Source organism: Peromyscus leucopus, chromosome 8b (assembly GCF_004664715.2).
Source record: "Peromyscus leucopus breed LL Stock chromosome 8b, UCI_PerLeu_2.1, whole genome shotgun sequence".
Taxonomy (NCBI): Eukaryota; Metazoa; Chordata; class Mammalia; order Rodentia; family Cricetidae; genus Peromyscus; species Peromyscus leucopus.
The window spans coordinates 8,058,424-8,075,474 of NC_051086.1; the positions used below are offsets into that span (position 1 = coordinate 8,058,424).

Genomic DNA, 17,051 nt, shown 5'->3' on the forward strand with positions numbered 1-17,051 from the left:
TTTTCTTTCTTTTAAAAAAAAAAATGCTTATTTTTTATATGTTTGTTTTGGCTGCATGTATATAAATAAGTGCACTGTGTGTGTCTGGTGCCCATGGAGCCCAGATGAGAGTGTTAGATCCCCAGGAACTGGAGTTAACTGATGATTGTAAACTTCCACGTGGATGTTGAGAACAAATCCAGGTCCTCTGCAGCAGCAGCCAGTGCTCCTAACCACTGAGCCGTCTCTCCAACCCCATAAAGATGGCTTTTCTTCAGTCAGTCTAAATGTGACTTCTATGTGTGGATTGGAAATGTCACCTGACCCTCCTGTCTCCCTCTGTTCCTGGGTCCCTATTCTTTTTTAGTGCCTGTTCTGGCTCTCGCTCTATAGACCAGGCTGGCCTCGAACTCATAGAGATCTGCCTGGCTCTGCCTCCTGAGTGCTGGGATTAAAGGCATGCACCACTGCCGCCTAGCAGCTGAGTCCCTATTCTGAGGTCTTCCACTGGTCACAGTGACAAATGGCTGTGGAAGACCCAGTTGGGGTCTGCTGTCCAGGAAAGTCAGCCTCCACCAGTGGATTGGTGTATGCGTGACAGGTCCAATGCCCATGCCTATTTCTTCCCTGGGAATGTAGCTTCTGTGGTGGTGGTTCCTTAGCTACACGCTCCAAACTTCAGTCAGTCAGCCTGCCTGGCTATGTTGAAAACCTAGGCTGTATGTGTAGCCTGACTGTCACTGTAAGGGGTAGAGCTGAGGGGAGGGTAAACAGTGGAGCTCAGAGTTGATTCTTCAACACAGCCTACCAGCAAGAGCGCTTGAGACAGGAACCCACATACCTAGATAACCAGTGTGTCATTCATTAAGTTGGGGCAGGTAGGTACTCCCTGCTCCAGAATGTCTGCCTAATGGGGATCTGTCTGCCAGTGTCCCAGCCTACTGGCCTTCTGTCCCGCTAAGCATATGGACAGGATGCTTTTAGTAGGCAGCTGTATCCCCTATAGAGGAATTGCCATTGCATCTCTGCAGCAGCAGATTGTTTTTTTGAGTGACACTTGGAGGGGTTGCCATGGTTACACATCTCACTGGTCTGTCACCTCTGTCCTCAGGAACAAATGCCCTCTATCTAAGCTGCGGTCCTACCTTCCTTCAGAAGGCTATGGATCTGCCTGGCTACACCCATGTCTGACTTTGGGCCTTTGCACTGGGAGCCCTGCTGTCTCAAATCCAGCGCAGGAGTGTTTGGTTAGAGCTTCACGCCTTAGCCACAGTAGGGGGAAGGATGTGAGTCTTGGTCTGAGCAGTGGCGGTTCCCTACCACCTGGTGTCTGGGCTTGCTTTGCAGGACCTGGGGCTTCCTTGCTGGGACACTGCAGATAATCATGAGACTGTACTGCAGGCAGCTCCCCGCTCAGGAGAACGTCTGAGTGTGGTGGGGAGCAAATGGACCTTAACATTCCGGGGATGGGTCACAGGCCTATTTTTTAGTCAGGGAAAGCTTCCTAGAGAAGGTGCTAACCATGCCAAATACGGAAACCAGAAAGGCTGCGAACGAGGGATGTTAGGTGCCGCAGGTTCCCGGCTCCGGCCTCCTGGGAGAGGCTTCTGCAGCATGAGTGCAAGAGCTGTGCGCAGGCGGTGGTTCTGGGTCGAGCTGTTTGGTGGGGGACGGCTCTACCCAGGATGTGCGGCGCGTCGGCGCGTGCGCGTGTGGGGTACGCGCGTGCTCTGCACGTGTGCGCGCAGGGCTGGCATCTCGGTGACGCCGTCTGAGCTCGGTGCGCGCAAAGCAGAGCAGGCGGAGCGGGCCGGCCGGGGCGGAGCGGAGCGGTCCGCAGAGCAGCCCCTCCCGGCCTCGGCCGACCCCAGCCCTCGGCCCGGCTCTATGGACAGGAGCTCGCTGCTGCAGCTCATCCAGGAGCAGGTGCGTGGTGGGTGGGAGCTGGCACTGCCTTGGCGCCCTTCCAGCCGGTGAGGGGCTCGGGGGGGGGGGGGGGGAGGGACCATGCTCGCAGAAGGCCCTACCAGGCAGCTACCTCCGAAGCCTCCCCTCTCTGCACGACCTTGGCCTGAGACTCACGACCCCAGGAAAGGTCTGGCGTCACTGGGTTTCCACGGAAGGCTGGGGAGGGAGGGTGGTGGTCCTTGGACCTAGATCCACCCCTAGTCCTCCCCCTTCTAGAACTGGTAGGTGAATATGAGGTATCAGAGCAGCCAAGCCAGGCACCTTGCCCTGCCATGGCCTGGGAACAAGCTGGTTCTAGCAAAACAGGCACTGACTGCCACCAAAGTCCAGCCTTCCTGGCCAGCCTGGCTCAGCCCTGTGGCTGGGGGTTGGCCCACCCTCTACTCCCCCACCACAGCAGCTGGATCCTGAGAATACAGGCTTCATCGGTGCGGACACCTTCGCTGGCCTGGTACACAGCCATGAGCTGCCCCTGGACCCCACCAAGTTGGACATGTTGGTGGCTCTGGCTCAGAGCAACGAACGGGGCCAGGTCTGCTACCAGGAGCTGGTGGACCTGGTCAGTGCCATGGTGTGTGGGCAGCAGGGGAGGGCCCCAGGCCTGGTCAGGCACAGCATTCTGGGCAGAGCTGGGTGGGCAGGCAGCTTACTGGGTAGGGCTTACGGACCTGGGCAGTGTGGAAATAGGGCTTTAAACTATTAGCCGCCACGCAGCCAATTAGGGCAGGGTTCCACAGGAACAGCACTGTCGCCCACAGTGAGCCCTCTTCCCTTCAGATCAGCAGCAAGCGTTCCAGCAGCTTCAAGAGGGCCATTGCTAATGGACAGCGGGCGCTGCCTCGGGACGGACTGCTGGATGAGCCAGGCCTGGGGGTCTACAAGCGGTTTGTGCGATACGTGGCCTACGAGATCCTGCCCTGTGAGGTGGATCGTCGCTGGTACTTCTACCGGCACCGTAGCTGCCCACCCCCTGTGTTCATGGCCTCTGTCACCCTTGCCCAGGTGGGCCTGCCCACATGCTGCCCCGGGGCCTCCTGAGTCCCTAGTCTTGACCAGCCCTAACACTAGTGTCCCCAGATCATCGTGTTCCTGTGCTACGGAGCACGTCTCAACAAGTGGGTGCTCCAGACCTACCACCCCGAATACATGAAGAGCCCTCTAGTGTACCACCCGGGACACCGCGCACGCGCCTGGCGCTTCCTCACCTACATGTTCATGCATGTTGGGTAAGTGAGCCTCGGGGTTCCAGAGGCCTGTCCCCTCACCCCCCAGCACCTGCCCATTGACTCTGAGGGCTTAACTCGCACAGGGGGGGGTGGCAGCTGCCCGATGTACCCTGGGGGTAGGCGAGGCACACCTCTGATCACTCCTCCCCTTTGTGACCAGGCTGGAGCAGCTAGGGTTCAACGCCCTCTTGCAGCTGATGATCGGGGTGCCCCTGGAGATGGTACACGGTGTGCTTCGCATCAGCCTGCTGTACCTGGCAGGTGTGCTGGCAGGTGAGACCAGCACATCGGTGAGTGGGTCCCCGGCCTGCCTCACCTGGTGAGCTGAGGGCCAGCTGTGCCTTCACCTCTCTCTGCCCGCAGGCTCCCTGACTGTCTCGATCACAGACATGCGTGCCCCTCTCGTAGGGGGCTCTGGAGGGGTCTATGCCCTGTGCTCGGCACACCTGGCCAACGTTGTCATGGTAATGGGGCTGCCCCTCTGGGGAGGCGGGAAGGGGCCCGCGGGATGTGCTTCCCAGCCTGTCTGCCTGCCCCCACCAGAACTGGGCTGGGATGCGGTGTCCGTACAAGCTGCTGAGGATGGTGCTGGCTCTGGTGTGCAGTGAGTAACGGGGCAGGGGGGGCGCTGGGAGGCCCCCCACCTGCAGGCAGGGCCCCTCCCACCTGTCGCTCCCTCTGCAGTGAGTTCCGAAGTGGGCCGGGCTGTGTGGCTGCGCTTCTCCCCACCACTGCCCGCCTCAGGCCCACAGCCCAGCTTCATGGCACACCTGGCTGGTGCAGTGGTAGGTGTAAGCATGGGCCTTACCATCCTTCGAAGCTATGAGGAGCGCCTGAGGGACCAGTGCGGCTGGTGGGTGGTGCTACTTGCCTATGGCACCTTCCTGCTTTTCGCCATCTTCTGGAACGTCTTTGCCTATGACCTGCTGGGTGCCGATATTCCCCCTCCACCTTGACCTGCTCCTTAGGGCCATCTGGCTAGAGCCTGGCCTGCAGTGGGTCAGCCGCCAGGTGGGCCTGCATGTCTGCCCTCTATGGATGGACCTCTCAGGGCTGCTCTTCCCCACAGGGGCAGGCGGGCCCTGTGGTCCACCGGGTTGAGGCCAAGTCTTACCGCAGCCCTGGCTGCCCCTCCCGGGCCTTTCTGGGGGAGGGGTGCTACTGGGCCAGGGCTGGGTGGAGGTCCTCGAATGTGGCTCTAGAGGAGACCCCCCCCCTCCCCACCGATCCCCAGGACTTGCAGTCTGAGCCTTTTTGGAGAATGAATAAATATTTTACACAGCACTAGGTAGCTGTCCTGGGGCTCTGCAGACTTGTCTGCCCCCTCATCCACACTGTATGGGACATCCCCCCTCCAGGATGGTCTGTGCTCCCTTTCCCCTTGAAGCTCTGCACCTGGCTTGAGGTGGTGGCTTTACTTCTCCAGGCCAGGGCCAGAATCCACATAGGAGGTGGGGCCCGTGATAAGGGACTGTGGACTTCTGGGTCAGGCCAAGTTCAGCAATCATTTATTGTGCTCCAAGAGTCTCCAGTCTCCTGTTCTCTCAGCCTCCCTTCCAAAGACAAGGCCACACCAGAGCCAGGTTCACTTGGCAGGCCTACAGTCCTTGCGGGCGGCCCAGCTGGGGTGAAGTTCAGGCAGCAGGTCCGGGTATAGCTTCTGCCCCACAGCCCAAGTCTGCAATGGTGTCTTCACAAAAGGAAAAGTCTATACAGCCCCATGGCGGTCGCTAATGAGGACTGCAAGGGTCCTGGGGTCCAAAGTAACTAGTCACCTGAATCTTGATGGGGTCTTGCATGACCTCCCAGGCCCCAGCAGCGGGCTCCCCTTGGCTCAGGAATGCAGCGTGCTCTTGCACCTGGGTCAGAAACAGCAGGCAGTGTTTGTATACGGCAGCAAGCGAGGCACCGCAGCCACCGCCTCTTCGTATATGACAGCTGCCACCTCAGAAGCTCCTGCCGCCAGGACCACGGCAAAGAGTGACAGGGAGGTTCTGGGGATAGCTTCTTGGAGCTAACCCTCCTACGGAGTCCCCGCCATGCTCCCTACTCACTCTGAGGCAGTGACAGGGACCCTGAAACGCACAGATCAGCAGAAAGCCGCGATCTGCTCCTCCAGCCGCGGGGGTGGGGTAGGGGCGGGTGGGGGAGTCAGTGGACAACGGCTGCAGTAGCAGCGGCTAGGAGTGGTTCTTCTACATAGCACGGGGTCAAAGGGCCCTAGGTGCAAGCGCTCTCCAAGGAAACCTGCTGGCTCCGCCCTTGAAGAAGCTCCTCCCCATGACAGCAAGAAAGGGAGAGTCCAGCCGCGCACCCGCAGTTTCCTCTACAGCAGCCACTGCAGGGCCTTTCGTGTCAACGTGTCACGTGCTTGCTTCTCAGCCATTAATGGCCGCAGGCAGCTCCTCCCGATTCCCAGGGAAGCCCCGCGAGGACGGTCTGACCTGCCGGCCTCCCTCCCTCTCGTCCCCTCAATTCCGCGGTCCTACCAGCGGTCCAGACGCTCCCGGGCTCCCGCGTGCACCCGCATGGCGGGCAAGGACAGCGGTCCAGTGACCGCGGCCCCGAGAGCCACTTCTCCAGGGCCGCTGCCACGTTTCCCGGGAGTGGGCCGGGGGGCGGGGCCCGAGCGCGGAGGGGGCGGAGCCTAGGTCTGAATAGCGAGGATAGGTCCTGGCTCCTGTGGGGCGGGGCCCGTAGAGAGCGCGGCCGGAGCTTCGCAGTGTTTGGTGAAGGGGCTCCGCAGCCGCGAGGCTCCGCCTTTGCTCACGTGTCCTCATGCCAGCCCCGCCCCACGCCGGAAGTTCCGGTGGCGGATCGCCGACCGGGCGGAGCTGATCGCTGCGCGGGCTGCGAGAGCTAGGTGGCCGGGCGCGGAGCCCAAGCCGTGCCGCGCGGCGCCATGAAGGGCAAGGAGGAAAAGGAGGGCGGCGCGCGGCTGGGCACTGGCGGTGGCAGCCCCGATAAGAGCCCGAGTGCGCAGGAGCTCAAGGAGCAGGGGAACCGGCTCTTCGTGGGCCGCAAGTACCAGGAGGCGGCGGCCTGCTACGGCCGCGCCATCGTGAGTGCGGGGGGCGGGGGCGGGGGCGGGGCCCGATGTGCCTCCCAGTTCTGTGATTCCGGGACGATTTTCTGGCAGCCAGGACTCAGTAGCTAGCTTGTTCCCCTGGCTCCCGGATTACTGTTCCCGAGCCCAGGGATAGTTGTCTGGGAACTGGCGGGCGGGATGTTTGATTGATACAGGCTTAGGATGACACCAGGAACCCTTGCCCCTTGAGGCGCCCAAGTCCAGAACTGGGAGTGAGGTTCTTGGTCATGTTCACAAAAGCAGTTATAGTTAAGAGAACACAGCCAGAACCCAGAGCTCTGGCAACCCGGAAGCCTCCAGTTTCTCGATCTCAGTCATGGGCTCCAAAACTGGCACATTACCCTGATCGTTGGTGGCTGTCAGTGTCCTGGGATAGAAGGATCCAGATGAGCCCACAGTCTTTTCTGTTGTCTGGCTTTGGTCCCTAGACCCGGAACCCGCTTGTGGCGGTGTACTACACCAACCGGGCCCTGTGCTATCTGAAGATGCAGCAGCCTGAACAGGCACTTGCTGACTGCCGGAGAGCCCTGGAGCTGGATGGGCAGTCTGTGAAGGCGCACTTCTTCCTGGGGCAGTGCCAGCTAGAGATGGAGAGTTATGATGAGGCCATTGCCAATCTGCAGCGAGGTGGGCTGACAAGATGCCAGGTTGTGGGCACCTTGGGGCCAGCGTTGTTGACGAGTGTAACTTAAAAAGTGTCCACTCCCCCAGCCTATAGTTTGGCCAAGGAGCAGCGACTCAACTTTGGGGATGATATCCCTAGTGCCCTTCGCATTGCTAAGAAGAAGCGTTGGAACAGTATCGAGGAACGGCGCATTCACCAGGAGAGTGAGCTGCATTCTTATCTCACCAGGCTCATTGCTGCTGAACGAGAGAGGTGGGTCTCCTCCCCCCCTCCTTCCATGCTACTTCCTTGGGTTGACACTGAGTCACCAGCACAAGAATTTATTGAAAGAACACTGGAACAGGGGAAGCCCAGGGGGCAAGAGGCCTGAAATGGGGAGGGCTCTGGCATTTTCTGGTCAGAACCATCACTGACTAGCTTCTGGTTAACTCTCAGGGAACTGGAAGAGTGTCAGAGGAACCACGAGGGTGATGAGGATGATGGCCATGTCCGGGCCCAGCAGGCCTGCATTGAGGCCAAGCACGTGAGGGTGCCCCTAGTCCACATGTGGGTCGTTGTGTGTGTGGTTTTGTGTGTGGCATGAAAAGTGCCCCAGCCTATGGTGGATCTGTTGGCCCATGCATGACATGAGTGCCCTGGTGGACATAAGGTGTGTGTGTCTGTGTGGAGGAGATATGAGTTGCCCACACATGGCACTCAACTCTACAGGATAAATACATGGCAGACATGGATGAGCTCTTCTCTCAGGTGGATGAGAAAAGAAAGGTGAGTCTTCTTTGAAGCCCATGGGCAGGTACTGCTGAGGTGACCCTTCCAGTTGCAGACATTTTTCCCATTGTGCTATAGAAGCGAGATATCCCGGACTACTTGTGTGGCAAGATCAGCTTTGAGCTGATGCGGGAGCCCTGCATCACACCCAGTGGTATCACTTATGACCGGAAGGACATTGAGGAGCACCTGCAGGTAAGGGTCCATGGGCCTCAGGACGAGGATCCGAGGTATACTTAGGCGGTTGAACACTCTGACTCTGTTGTTGCAGCGTGTGGGCCACTTTGACCCTGTGACCCGGAGCCCTCTGACCCAGGAACAGCTCATACCCAACTTGGCCATGAAGGAAGTCATTGATGCATTCATCTCTGAGAACGGCTGGGTAGAGGACTACTAAGGCCCCATGTCCTGCCTGGCACTCTGGCCCAGGAGGGTCTGGAGGCAGAAGCTCCAGCCCCTGTATATAGTTTGTGTCCCTGGGCCTGTCCCATCAGTCCTGCTGATGGGTTCTGAACTGCTCCCTACTCGGCATACCCCTTGCTGGACCATGAGCCTCCCCTGTCCCCCTTCTGGGCTGGAAAGCGGGTAAGGGTGGGCTGAGGTTGCTGCTGCTGCCGCCACTGTCCTGTAATAAAGTCTGTGAGCACTACATTGGCATGTGCTGGTGCAGTGGGCTTGCCAGTTGCCTGTTTGGCTAGCCAAGGAAGGTGGAAATGAAGACACTGGTGTCCAGATTGAGTGTGGCATGCCACCACCGGTCAGGGAAATACAGCACCTGGAAGAAAAGCACAGAGATTGGTCGGAGCTTTTTGGGTCAGCCCAACCCCCACCTGCCAGCCACTGACTTCACCAGCCCGGATGGTACATTCCAGGGGCCGAGCTGAAGGGGCTAGGGATGGGTATATTTCCTGTAGCCAGGCCAGTGTGGTCTTGTTCGGGTGGAACTCTGGTGTCTTCTCAGGAGGGTAGAGGAACCAGCGCTGGAGGAAGGAGTGTAAAGTTACTCTTGTGTGCCATGGACTACGGATCCCAAACTTCAGCTCCTACTCTTGTACCTTTGTACTGACCTTCCGACCATAAATCACCTCTGAGAAACCAGGGCCATGCCAGTGGAAGGGTACCCCAGATCCAGCTCCTGTGGGGTCAGTTGTGAATGATGAACAAAGTCTGGATGGGTTTCCCCAAATGTGTTTTGAAGACGCACCCACCTGCAATTCCAAAGCTGTAAGCAAGGCTGGTTCCCAGTAGACGAAACGGAGGTGGAGAGTAATGCTGGAATAGTGGCGCCCACTCAGTAAAATTGTTGTCTCCAAAAAAGTACAGGGTGTCTGCCAGCAGAGAGGGTGAGAGGCAAGAGTCCTGGCTGTAGTGCACTGCCAAGTGTCCCATCCCCAAAGCTGTCCAGGTCTGGCTCACCATTGCCTAGGGATGTGGGGTCCTGGGGGTGCAGCAGCTGCTCCACATATTCCTGGAAGGGCAGGTCCACTAGGGGAGGGGCAGGCAGGACTGGTCAGTCTTGCCTTTGGGATGCTGGCAAGCAGGCAGGCCTTGAAGGGTGTAGATAGCTCACCTTTCTGGTAGGAGTAGGTGTTGGCTGTACTTAGGCGAACAACGTTGTCCCCAAACGAGGCCAGCAGGTTTTCCCGAGAGCACAAGGCCCTGAACCTCTAGGATTGGAGGATAAAAGAACTGAGCAACTGGTCAATCAGGATTAGTTGCCCACATGGGTACAAATACTCACCGAGTTGTCTGTGAGTCCCTGTAATATGACCGGCTTGAGGAAGGCGTAGCTAGGGGAGGAAGGGCAGCGAGTTGAGCCCTGCAGGGGCCTCTCCTGTGCACCGGGCAGCGAAGGTAAAGCCTCCGCAGCCAAAAGATCATGCTTGCGGGTATGCCTAGAATAATGCTGAAACTGGGGGCAGGGGCACATACTGCTGCATGAATTCGGAGTATGTGAGGTGTGCTCGGCGCTCCACAGTGCAACGCTCTTCCTCCGTCACTGCTGCTACAGTCCCCAGCCGGCTTTGCTGCCTGCGGGGGCAACAGGTTAGCGCGACCTGCCAGGGCTGAGTTGAGGCCCCATCCCGCACATTCTCTGCCGCTCACCATCCCCCTTCGCCAGAGCCAGGCAGGACCACAGTCACCATCGTCCATAGTACAAAGACAAAAAGCGGCCCCGGCCATCTAGCCGCCGCCATGAACATGCGGGTGTAGGCGCGCAGCACGCTGGGAATTCCGTCGACACTTGCGTAACCACGAGCCATTGGCCCACCGCCCTGACTGCCGTAGCTATCGGCAAGCAGCAGCCAGCCCGGGCCCTGGAAGCCTCCTTCACACACACCATCCCCCTTCAATCATTTCCTCAAGGCGGAGTGAACACTGTGTTGAGCAGCCATTGGCTATTGCCGGTTACCATGGCGACAGCGCTCCTACCGGAAGTTCCCGCCTGCGGCGCAATCAAAGTGACAACTGGCTTAACAGCAGCTCCTGCTTTTTATTGGGTTAACAGGTTGCAGCCGCCTTCCATCCTGATACATGGGGTGGGTAAGCGGCTGTGAGCCTAGTCAGGTGGACCTCAGGGTTGAGCTGAGGAAGCTGCCTCAGCCTCAGGGAAGGCCAGGTCAGGAGTATTCACAGAGATGGCCGCAGCCTGCAGGGCAGTGGGAGCTCCCTTCCAGCCATTTCATGATGTGCTGAAGATGGCCACCATGACTGCAGCCCTGACACCACACGAACAGCCCTTTAACCACGTGATGGCAGACAGCACACATGCTGGCACAGCGGTGGCACCTGGGAGGAGTGGGAGGGGCCGTTCAGTGGGAGGGGCCTGCGCTGCCTCCCTCCCCAGCCCCCCAGTCCCGGCACTGCACCTGTCGCAGACCCAGCCACGGCTGCTCATGGGCCGCTTGCAGTGACTGCAGTTGACGTGCAGGGTGGTGGAGGCTTGGTTGAGGCAGCTAACTGCCCTGCTGGTGCTGAGCTTCACCACCTCATTGGACACATTCCAGAGGCAGAAGCGCTGCAGCAGATCGATGTAGGATGTGTACCAGTGCTCCTGGGGAAGGAGACAGGCTCAGGTTAGCGCTTCCAGGCACACTGCGGGAGGGGGGACAGCAGGAAAGGGGCAGGCTCAGATGAGGGGCCCAGTGGCCAGTCCAGGGAGGGCATCCCTGACCCGTCACACACCTGGGTCTGCTCGTCGATGTCCTTGCGCACTCTCTCACCCAGCACAATGAGAACAGACACAGCCATCTGCACATCGCCCTGCTCAGCGTAGAAGTGCAACATGTCCCGTACCAGCACACTGAAGAAGTCGGGGGGCAGGCGGCTGTCATAGAGAGCATGCGAGACAGAGAGGAGGGACGAGGAGGAATCCACCGGTGCCAACGAAGCCGTGTCTGCCTCATTGCCGCTTACGTGCGGGGAGTCAGCTTTGTCCTGCAGATGTTCAGGCCCGGATGGCGTATCCACAATCTCGTGACGCAGTGGGAAGGCCTCCTGTGGCAGCACGTATTCAGGCTCCTCAGCTGAGAGGCGGGGTGGGGAAAGATGGACCTGAGCCCAGGCTTCCCACTGCACTCCGCTCCCGCTCCCAGAGCCGTGCTTTGGGGGTGACCCTCTGTACCAGCTCTACCTCACCCAGCCCCACTCACGGTGCACGTGTTCTGTGTCCAGTGGGTACAACTCATCCTCCTCTCCTTCTACATCACCCAGCAGGTAGTCAGCAGGCACATCACTGCCCTCCGTTTCCTCGTTATCTGCCCAGCAGGGAAGGGAGGTCATTCAGGGCGTGGGTCCCCTGCCCTGTTCCCACCCACACCCTGCCTACCCTCGGTGGTGAGGAGTGTGGCTGAAGAATCCAGCAAGGCGGTGTCACTCCGTGTGTCCCCTTTGCTGCGATCCAGTCGTGTCTCACTGCCCAGCCCTGGGCCCATATCCTTCAGATTGAAGCTAGAGGTAGGGAAGGCTTGTGGGTGGCTTGTGGAAGGTGTATTGTGGGCCCCAGCAATACACCCGGTGGGGGTGGGGGCAGGAAGTGGCCAAGGATCTACCTGTTCATGAGTGGTAGGCCACAGGAGCTGCCTTTGCCGACGCTGTGGTTGAGATTGGCAGAGGACACCAGGCCTGGGCTACAGTAGATAATCCGTAGCATGGTCCATGTCTGTGCCACCTAGGGATAGGCACCAACCACTCATGGGTCCTGGGCACTTAGCACCCAGACTGGCCCCCATCTCCTGGGCAGAATCGTGTACCAATCCGTGGCCTGAACCACGCCCACTAAGGGAATTGTGGCACATGGAAAAAGCACTGTCTCCACCCTCTAGTAACGCAACCGCGAGGCGCCTGGTGCTGGGATGAGCATGGGGAGAAGAGAGATGGCATGCAGAGGGCGGCTCCACCACCAAGAGTGAGGCAGAAGGGGGCGCTGTGGGCACTTGACTCCCTAGGCCTCCACCCCTGAGGTTGAGCCAGGGTCTGGGCTACTCTGGCCCACATGATCATCCTTTGCCAAAGTGTGACTGCCCAGAGCAGTGTGTGAAGCTCGGGGTGGTTGTGGGTATGGTGCCCCACTACAGTAGCCGTCTCTGACCCAGCTATGGCCCTGGACCCCGAGCCCACGTACCTGGTTGCGGCCAAGCTCCCGAGCCACTTTGGCATTGTGATCACAGAGGTCAGCTAGTGGCCGACCAGCCAGAGCGTAACGCTCGGCTGTATCCACGAACCAGCTCATGCTGCCACCACCTGACTCCGTCTCAAAGACACTGAGCGCACTGGAAGCCAGGCCAGAAAATGGTTCAGCAGGATCTAACTTGCGCTTGAAGAAGATGGGATGGCGCCGGTCACCAGTATAGGGTTTGCGCCCAGATTCAGCAGCCACCAGGCTCTCCTTAGCAGCAAAGGCCAGGTCCCCAAAGAGACCATAACAGAGGCCCTCCGGGTTGGCACGCTCAACAGGCTGGCTGGCATCACGAAACAGGTGCTGGCATAAGGTGCTGTCCTTGGAGCCAGAGAGTAGGAAAGAGGGGTCATGTGGGTGGCGCCAGGCAATGCCTGTTGTGACATCACGGTGCTCTTCAAACATAGCAGCTGGCACGAAGGGCCGGCGAACATCCCATACATAAATGTTGTGGTCTACCATCATGGAACACGTGGCCAGGTGGTGGCGGCACTCAGGCCGCCACTTAACTCGGGCCACTGAGGCGATGGTCTGCACACAGTGCATCTCCTTGGCACGATGTGTTGTCATGTCCCAGACCTTCACCATCTTGTCTCGTCCACCCGTGGCCAGCCAGCCCCTGTGGAGAAGGTTCCACTTAAGCTCTCAGTGACCTCTCCTGGGGGAAAGGAGACCCTGCCACACCCCACTGTGTCTTGTACCTCCAGCCTTAATGCCCCCCTCACCCCTACACCACACCTGTCCTCTGGGTGCCAGTCACAGCAGAAGACAGGCCCATTGTGGGCTGTGAACATCCTTTCACATCGATCAGGTCGGCGGATGTCCCAGAGCTGGACGTTGCCATTCTCAAAGGTGGAGGCAAAGGTAAAGTAGTCTCGGATACTGAACTGCACATCCCGCACACTCTCAGATTGGCCTGTGGGCATGCGTCAGTAGAGGCGTGAGAGAGAGGCTGGCTCTCGGGGGACTGGGGAGCCCTTGAAATGGCTGGACTGGTGTCATTCACCAGCCTTGGCCAAGCTAGGAAGCACAGAGGACTGAGGAAACACCATCAGAGTCTGCCTAGGGTAGGTCTCTGAAGCCTAGGCCAGAAAGAGCATGCCAGGTAGTTTCTACACAAACTCCCACGCCTCCATTCCCTGGATTCCGTGAGCACCCAGGGTACAGGAGCCCAACCCAGCTGGCTGTGTACACTTCCCTAGGGCCAAGGCTTGTGAGACCATCTGAATGGAAGAGAAGGTTACCTCATTCTCTGCTCAATTCCTCTGCCAGCTGCCTAGTTAGCCCCAAAGGACAGAAGAGCTCAGAGATCATCTCCACCTTAGCAGACTACAATATCAGGAGGAGCCTGCCGGTGCAGCATCCAGTCTTCCCTGCCACAGACAGCTCAAGATCCTTCTCAACCCACACATTCTCCAAGGGCTCAAGGCTCTGCTTGTGCTTCATTTGGTCTCATTAAGAACCAGGGAGAGCAAGCTCAGGGCTGAGGACAGACAGCCAGGCGTGCCATGAAAGGAGCTTTGAGTACTTCCCGCCTCACTCTGCATCCCTGGGCTGAGTCCTGAATAGACTAGTAGATTCGCTGCAATGAAGCAAGCTGAAGCAAGGTGAGGAAAAGGGAGGGGACTCGGCAGCCACTCACTCTGCTGTGTCTCCAGGCTATCAGCTACCCCATCATCTACACCCAACACTCAGTCTCAATTCCCACTGGTCTGATCTCGTCTCTCCCCCACCAGCAGGGCTTGGGCTCATCCTTCATTGGGTCCAACCTTCCCCCTCTCCACCCACTCTTCCAGTGCTGTTCAGCCTCTGGGAGTGCACACTGCAGTCTGCTTCTAAGGTCTAACAGCTACAGAAACACACATCTACCCCAGCCTGCCTCTGTGGGCCTCACCAGAGAAGGTGCTGACTGAGTCCTTCCTGCGGAGGTCAAAACACTTCATGAAGCCATCCTGAGAGCCACTGAGCAGCACGTGGGCCTCAGTGGGGTGGAAACAGACTTTATTCACTGTGCGCTTGTGTTCTGTGAACAGCTGGTCCTGCTTGTTTCGGGATGGCCGACCCAGGTTCCATGTAACCACCACACCATTGGTGGCTGCTGTGGCCAGCAGATTCTCGTCCATCTGGTGCCAGACCACATCAGCGCAGCTCAAATTGAGCGAGGGCTTCCGGCCCACACGCAGATTCAGCTTCTCTACAAACTGCTCCTCCTCAATGGCATAAATCTTGAAGATGCTTCGGCCTGCCACAACAACCTGGGCGGCATCACGGCACACACTGATGGCATTAGCTGGTGCATCCAGGTGGCAGTGCATGGTACGGCCTGTCAGTGCACTGCCACTCAGGGCTGTGGTAACTCGGGACATCTTTTCCATGGCTGCACAGGCATCGGGGGCAAGAGGTCAGTGAAATGTGCTGGCCTGGTCAGCCATGGTGTCCTAACCGTTCTGTTTGTCCTCTCGAACCTTCGGCCTGAGATGGTCCATCAATCAATCACCATCACAGGAAGGTTCAAATTCACTGGAGTTCTCCAAAAGGCTCCATGGCTAACCGAGGCTCGTCAGCACCGAATCTGACTTCCCCAGATCCTATGTGGTTAATCCTCCATCAGTGAGATCCTGGATGCTACTAGACCCTTGGTCAGTCGATCCCAGTGTGGAGAAAAGTGGCTCCTGCCTCGGAGGATTGCGGGGCTTCCAAGAGGAAAGAACAAACGAGAGGAAAGGGTGGAGGAGCTGGAGGGGTCCGGAGGACTGAGTTTAAAGACCTTAGGAGGCAGAAGAGAGGCCACAAGCACTAAGTGCAGGTATCTGGTTGCACCGGGCAGCGGGAACTGCGGGACCAGAACCAGGTGCTGGGAAAACTTCGGCCTCGGTCGCACTCCAGACATTTACTGAAAGCAGCGTTCCTCAGCTACCGTACCGGATGAGGCTCACCTATTTCCCGCCCATTACCGGAAGTGGTCCTTTCTTATTCTTGCCTCTCCGGAAGTGGGCACAAACTCTTATCCCATACCATAAACGTTCCATGTGTGCGCGCCTTTTGGCCAAGAGAACGGACCAGAATTGGGTTCATCGGGCTCCCTGGTTCTGCGTTGGTGATATGTCTGCGTTTGTTTTTTCGTTTAGGGTGTGTGTGTGTGTGTGTGTGTGATGCGTTTGTGTGTGTGTGTGTGTGTGTGTGTGTGTGTGTGTGTGTGTGTGTGTGTGATGCCGGAGATAGAGCCGGGCAGAGCCTAATGCATACAAGCCAAGTTCTCTGCCAACTGGGCTATTTTACCGGTCTCAGTTTATTTTACTCTCAATATCATCCCCCCCCCCCTTTACTCTCAATATCTTAATACCAGAACTTAAACGTCTCCTCCAGTCTTTCAGTGAGTCATTTTCTAAGCAGATCTTGAGTTCCTCCACTCTGCCTCAGTGCCATATCCTACTCCCCTACACACCCTTTCCCCACGGAACTCAGATGCTGCTTCCCCAGCGGTCCTGGGTCCATCATCTCCTGCTCTGAATCCCGCAGAAGCAGCCTGGTATCTTTTCTACTCAAGGTCTTTACCGCACTGTGAATAAATCCCAGACGTCTGGCCCTGACCGTCCTGGTGCATCCGCAGCCATGCGTTTCTTGGCTCCCCTTTTTTAGTTTGTTTCTGTCCCAGCTTCCTTCCCACTGATCACTTTCCTTCCTCTTCCACAGTTTCATAAGCTATGGAACCGTGCCTTCTACCCCTGCGGAATGTGTCTCCTTTCCAACCTTCAGCACTTGGCTCAAATGCCTACCAGCTTAGACCATCTTTCCTAACCCAATCTAATATGACCTCCTTTGTCTATTGCAGATTTTTTATTTTGCTTTGTTTTTGTTTCGAGACAGGGTTTTTCTGTGTAATACCCTGGAACTCAATCTGCAGACCAGGCTGGCCTCAGACTCACAGAGATCCACCTGCCTCTGCCTCCTGAGTGCTGGGATTAAAGGTGTGGGGCACCACCACCCGGCTCTATCTATTGTGGGTTTTATGTCTATTTTGTGTTGTTACATCAGTTTTGGTACTTTCAGGGCCTGACAGCCAGTTCTATCAGTGGCTGGGTTTAGTCTCAGTTGCCCCTTTCTCTGGTGGCAACAGTAGTCTTAGTCTTCTGGTACACGGTGATCTTTTATTTATTTAATTTTTCCTTTATTTATTTATTTATTTATTTATTTGTGTGTGTATGTGTGCCTGTGTGAGGTGTTTTGTTTTTTGTTTTTGTTTTTTTTCTTGAGACAGGTTTTCTCTGTGTAACAGCCCTGGCTGTCCTGGAACTCACTTTGTATATGAGTCTGGCCTCGAACTCCCAAAGATCTGCCTGCCTCTGCCTCCCGAGTACTGGCTGTGTGTGTTTTTATCTGCACTGCATTCCAGATCCATAGGAGGCCAGAGGGCATCAGATCCCCCGGAACTAGAGTTACAGGCAGCTTAAAGCCATCTGATGTGGGTGCTGGCAACTGAACCTCGGTCCTCTGCAAGAACAGTAAATGCTCTTAACCACTGGCCCACCTCTCCAGCGCCACTGCAATCTTTTAGAACATCCCAATCCCTCATTTAGTGACCCTGTGCAAAGGACAAGGCTCATTTCTGCTCTTCTGGAAGGATGGTAGGCTAGACCCCAGATCCTTTGGAAGGAACAGACATACTGACATCAGCTTTATTGCTCCCTTTTGTGCATTCAGGGCAGGAGAAAACTTTTG

General features: G+C 57.4%; 4 protein-coding genes across 8 annotated transcripts; 2 read left to right on the forward strand and 2 right to left on the reverse strand.

Annotated features, from left to right (window-relative positions):
* Nucleotides 1–62: 62 nt before the first annotated feature.
* Nucleotides 63–4,457, forward strand: Rhbdl1 (rhomboid like 1). Of its 3 annotated transcripts, none has more exons than XM_028854554.2 (8): nt 63–1,905; nt 2,345–2,518; nt 2,725–2,949; nt 3,025–3,173; nt 3,334–3,446; nt 3,537–3,637; nt 3,717–3,777; nt 3,858–4,457. In XM_028854554.2, exons 1-8 carry the CDS (start codon nt 1,540–1,542, stop codon nt 4,127–4,129), a joined length of 1,461 nt encoding a protein of 486 aa, XP_028710387.2. In that variant the 5' UTR covers nt 63–1,539; the 3' UTR covers nt 4,130–4,457. The 3 variants fall into 3 exon arrangements, with proteins under 3 accessions (XP_028710387.2, XP_028710388.2, XP_028710389.2); XM_028854555.2 differs by having other exon boundaries at nt 2,345–2,506; XM_028854556.2 differs by lacking the exon at nt 2,345–2,518.
* Nucleotides 4,458–6,009: 1,552 nt separating this feature from the next.
* Nucleotides 6,010–8,305, forward strand: Stub1 (STIP1 homology and U-box containing protein 1). Its single transcript, XM_028854557.2, has 7 exons — nt 6,010–6,234; nt 6,690–6,888; nt 6,973–7,138; nt 7,322–7,409; nt 7,595–7,651; nt 7,733–7,849; nt 7,926–8,305. Exons 1-7 carry the CDS (start codon nt 6,076–6,078, stop codon nt 8,049–8,051), a joined length of 912 nt encoding a protein of 303 aa, XP_028710390.1. The 5' UTR covers nt 6,010–6,075; the 3' UTR covers nt 8,052–8,305.
* Jmjd8 (jumonji domain containing 8) lies at nt 7,191–10,024 on the reverse strand. 3 transcript variants are annotated; one of them, XM_028854558.2, is made up of 9 exons: nt 9,761–10,024; nt 9,587–9,685; nt 9,396–9,444; nt 9,225–9,321; nt 9,071–9,139; nt 8,863–8,982; nt 8,722–8,789; nt 8,500–8,634; nt 7,191–8,429 (listed from the first exon to the last, which is right to left on the reverse strand). In XM_028854558.2, exons 1-9 carry the CDS (start codon nt 9,916–9,918, stop codon nt 8,349–8,351), a joined length of 876 nt encoding a protein of 291 aa, XP_028710391.1. In that variant the 5' UTR covers nt 9,919–10,024; the 3' UTR covers nt 7,191–8,348. The 3 variants fall into 3 exon arrangements, with proteins under 3 accessions (XP_028710391.1, XP_037057274.1, XP_037057275.1); XM_037201379.1 differs by having other exon boundaries at nt 7,989–8,634; XM_037201380.1 differs by lacking the exon at nt 9,071–9,139 and having other exon boundaries at nt 7,989–8,634.
* A 104-nt stretch (nt 10,025–10,128) lies between these two features.
* Wdr24 (WD repeat domain 24) lies at nt 10,129–15,287 on the reverse strand. The gene is made up of 9 exons (XM_028854549.2): nt 14,227–15,287; nt 13,071–13,248; nt 12,279–12,951; nt 11,707–11,825; nt 11,484–11,605; nt 11,308–11,412; nt 10,841–11,181; nt 10,525–10,709; nt 10,129–10,444 (listed from the first exon to the last, which is right to left on the reverse strand). The coding sequence occupies exons 1-9, from the start codon at nt 14,705–14,707 to the stop codon at nt 10,276–10,278; spliced, it is 2,373 nt and encodes a 790-aa protein (XP_028710382.1). The 5' UTR covers nt 14,708–15,287; the 3' UTR covers nt 10,129–10,275.
* Between the last annotated feature and the right edge of the window lie 1,764 nt (nt 15,288–17,051).

Coding starts and splice junctions, on each gene's coding strand:
- Rhbdl1 (XM_028854554.2), top strand. CDS start 1,540: ATGTTAGGTGCCGCAGGTTCCCGGCTCCGGCCTCCTGGGAGAGGCTTC. Junction 1,906..2,344: donor TGCAGCTCATCCAGGAGCAG/GTGCGTGGTGGG, acceptor CCCCCACCACAG/CAGCTGGATCCTGAGAATAC. Junction 3,174..3,333: donor TACATGTTCATGCATGTTGG/GTAAGTGAGCCT, acceptor CTTTGTGACCAG/GCTGGAGCAGCTAGGGTTCA.
- Stub1 (XM_028854557.2), top strand. CDS start 6,076: ATGAAGGGCAAGGAGGAAAAGGAGGGCGGCGCGCGGCTGGGCACTGGC. Junction 7,410..7,594: donor CCTGCATTGAGGCCAAGCAC/GTGAGGGTGCCC, acceptor TCAACTCTACAG/GATAAATACATGGCAGACAT. Junction 7,850..7,925: donor ACATTGAGGAGCACCTGCAG/GTAAGGGTCCAT, acceptor CTGTTGTTGCAG/CGTGTGGGCCACTTTGACCC.
- Jmjd8 (XM_037201379.1), bottom strand. CDS start 9,918: ATGGCTCGTGGTTACGCAAGTGTCGACGGAATTCCCAGCGTGCTGCGC. Junction 9,686..9,760: donor GGCTCTGGCGAAGGGGGATG/GTGAGCGGCAGA, acceptor TTGCCCCCGCAG/GCAGCAAAGCCGGCTGGGGA. Junction 8,790..8,862: donor TTACAGCTTTGGAATTGCAG/GTGGGTGCGTCT, acceptor CTGACCCCACAG/GAGCTGGATCTGGGGTACCC.
- Wdr24 (XM_028854549.2), bottom strand. CDS start 14,707: ATGGAAAAGATGTCCCGAGTTACCACAGCCCTGAGTGGCAGTGCACTG. Junction 13,249..14,226: donor CTCAGTCAGCACCTTCTCTG/GTGAGGCCCACA, acceptor GCATGCCCACAG/GCCAATCTGAGAGTGTGCGG. Junction 11,182..11,307: donor GGACACAGAACACGTGCACC/GTGAGTGGGGCT, acceptor CCCGCCTCTCAG/CTGAGGAGCCTGAATACGTG.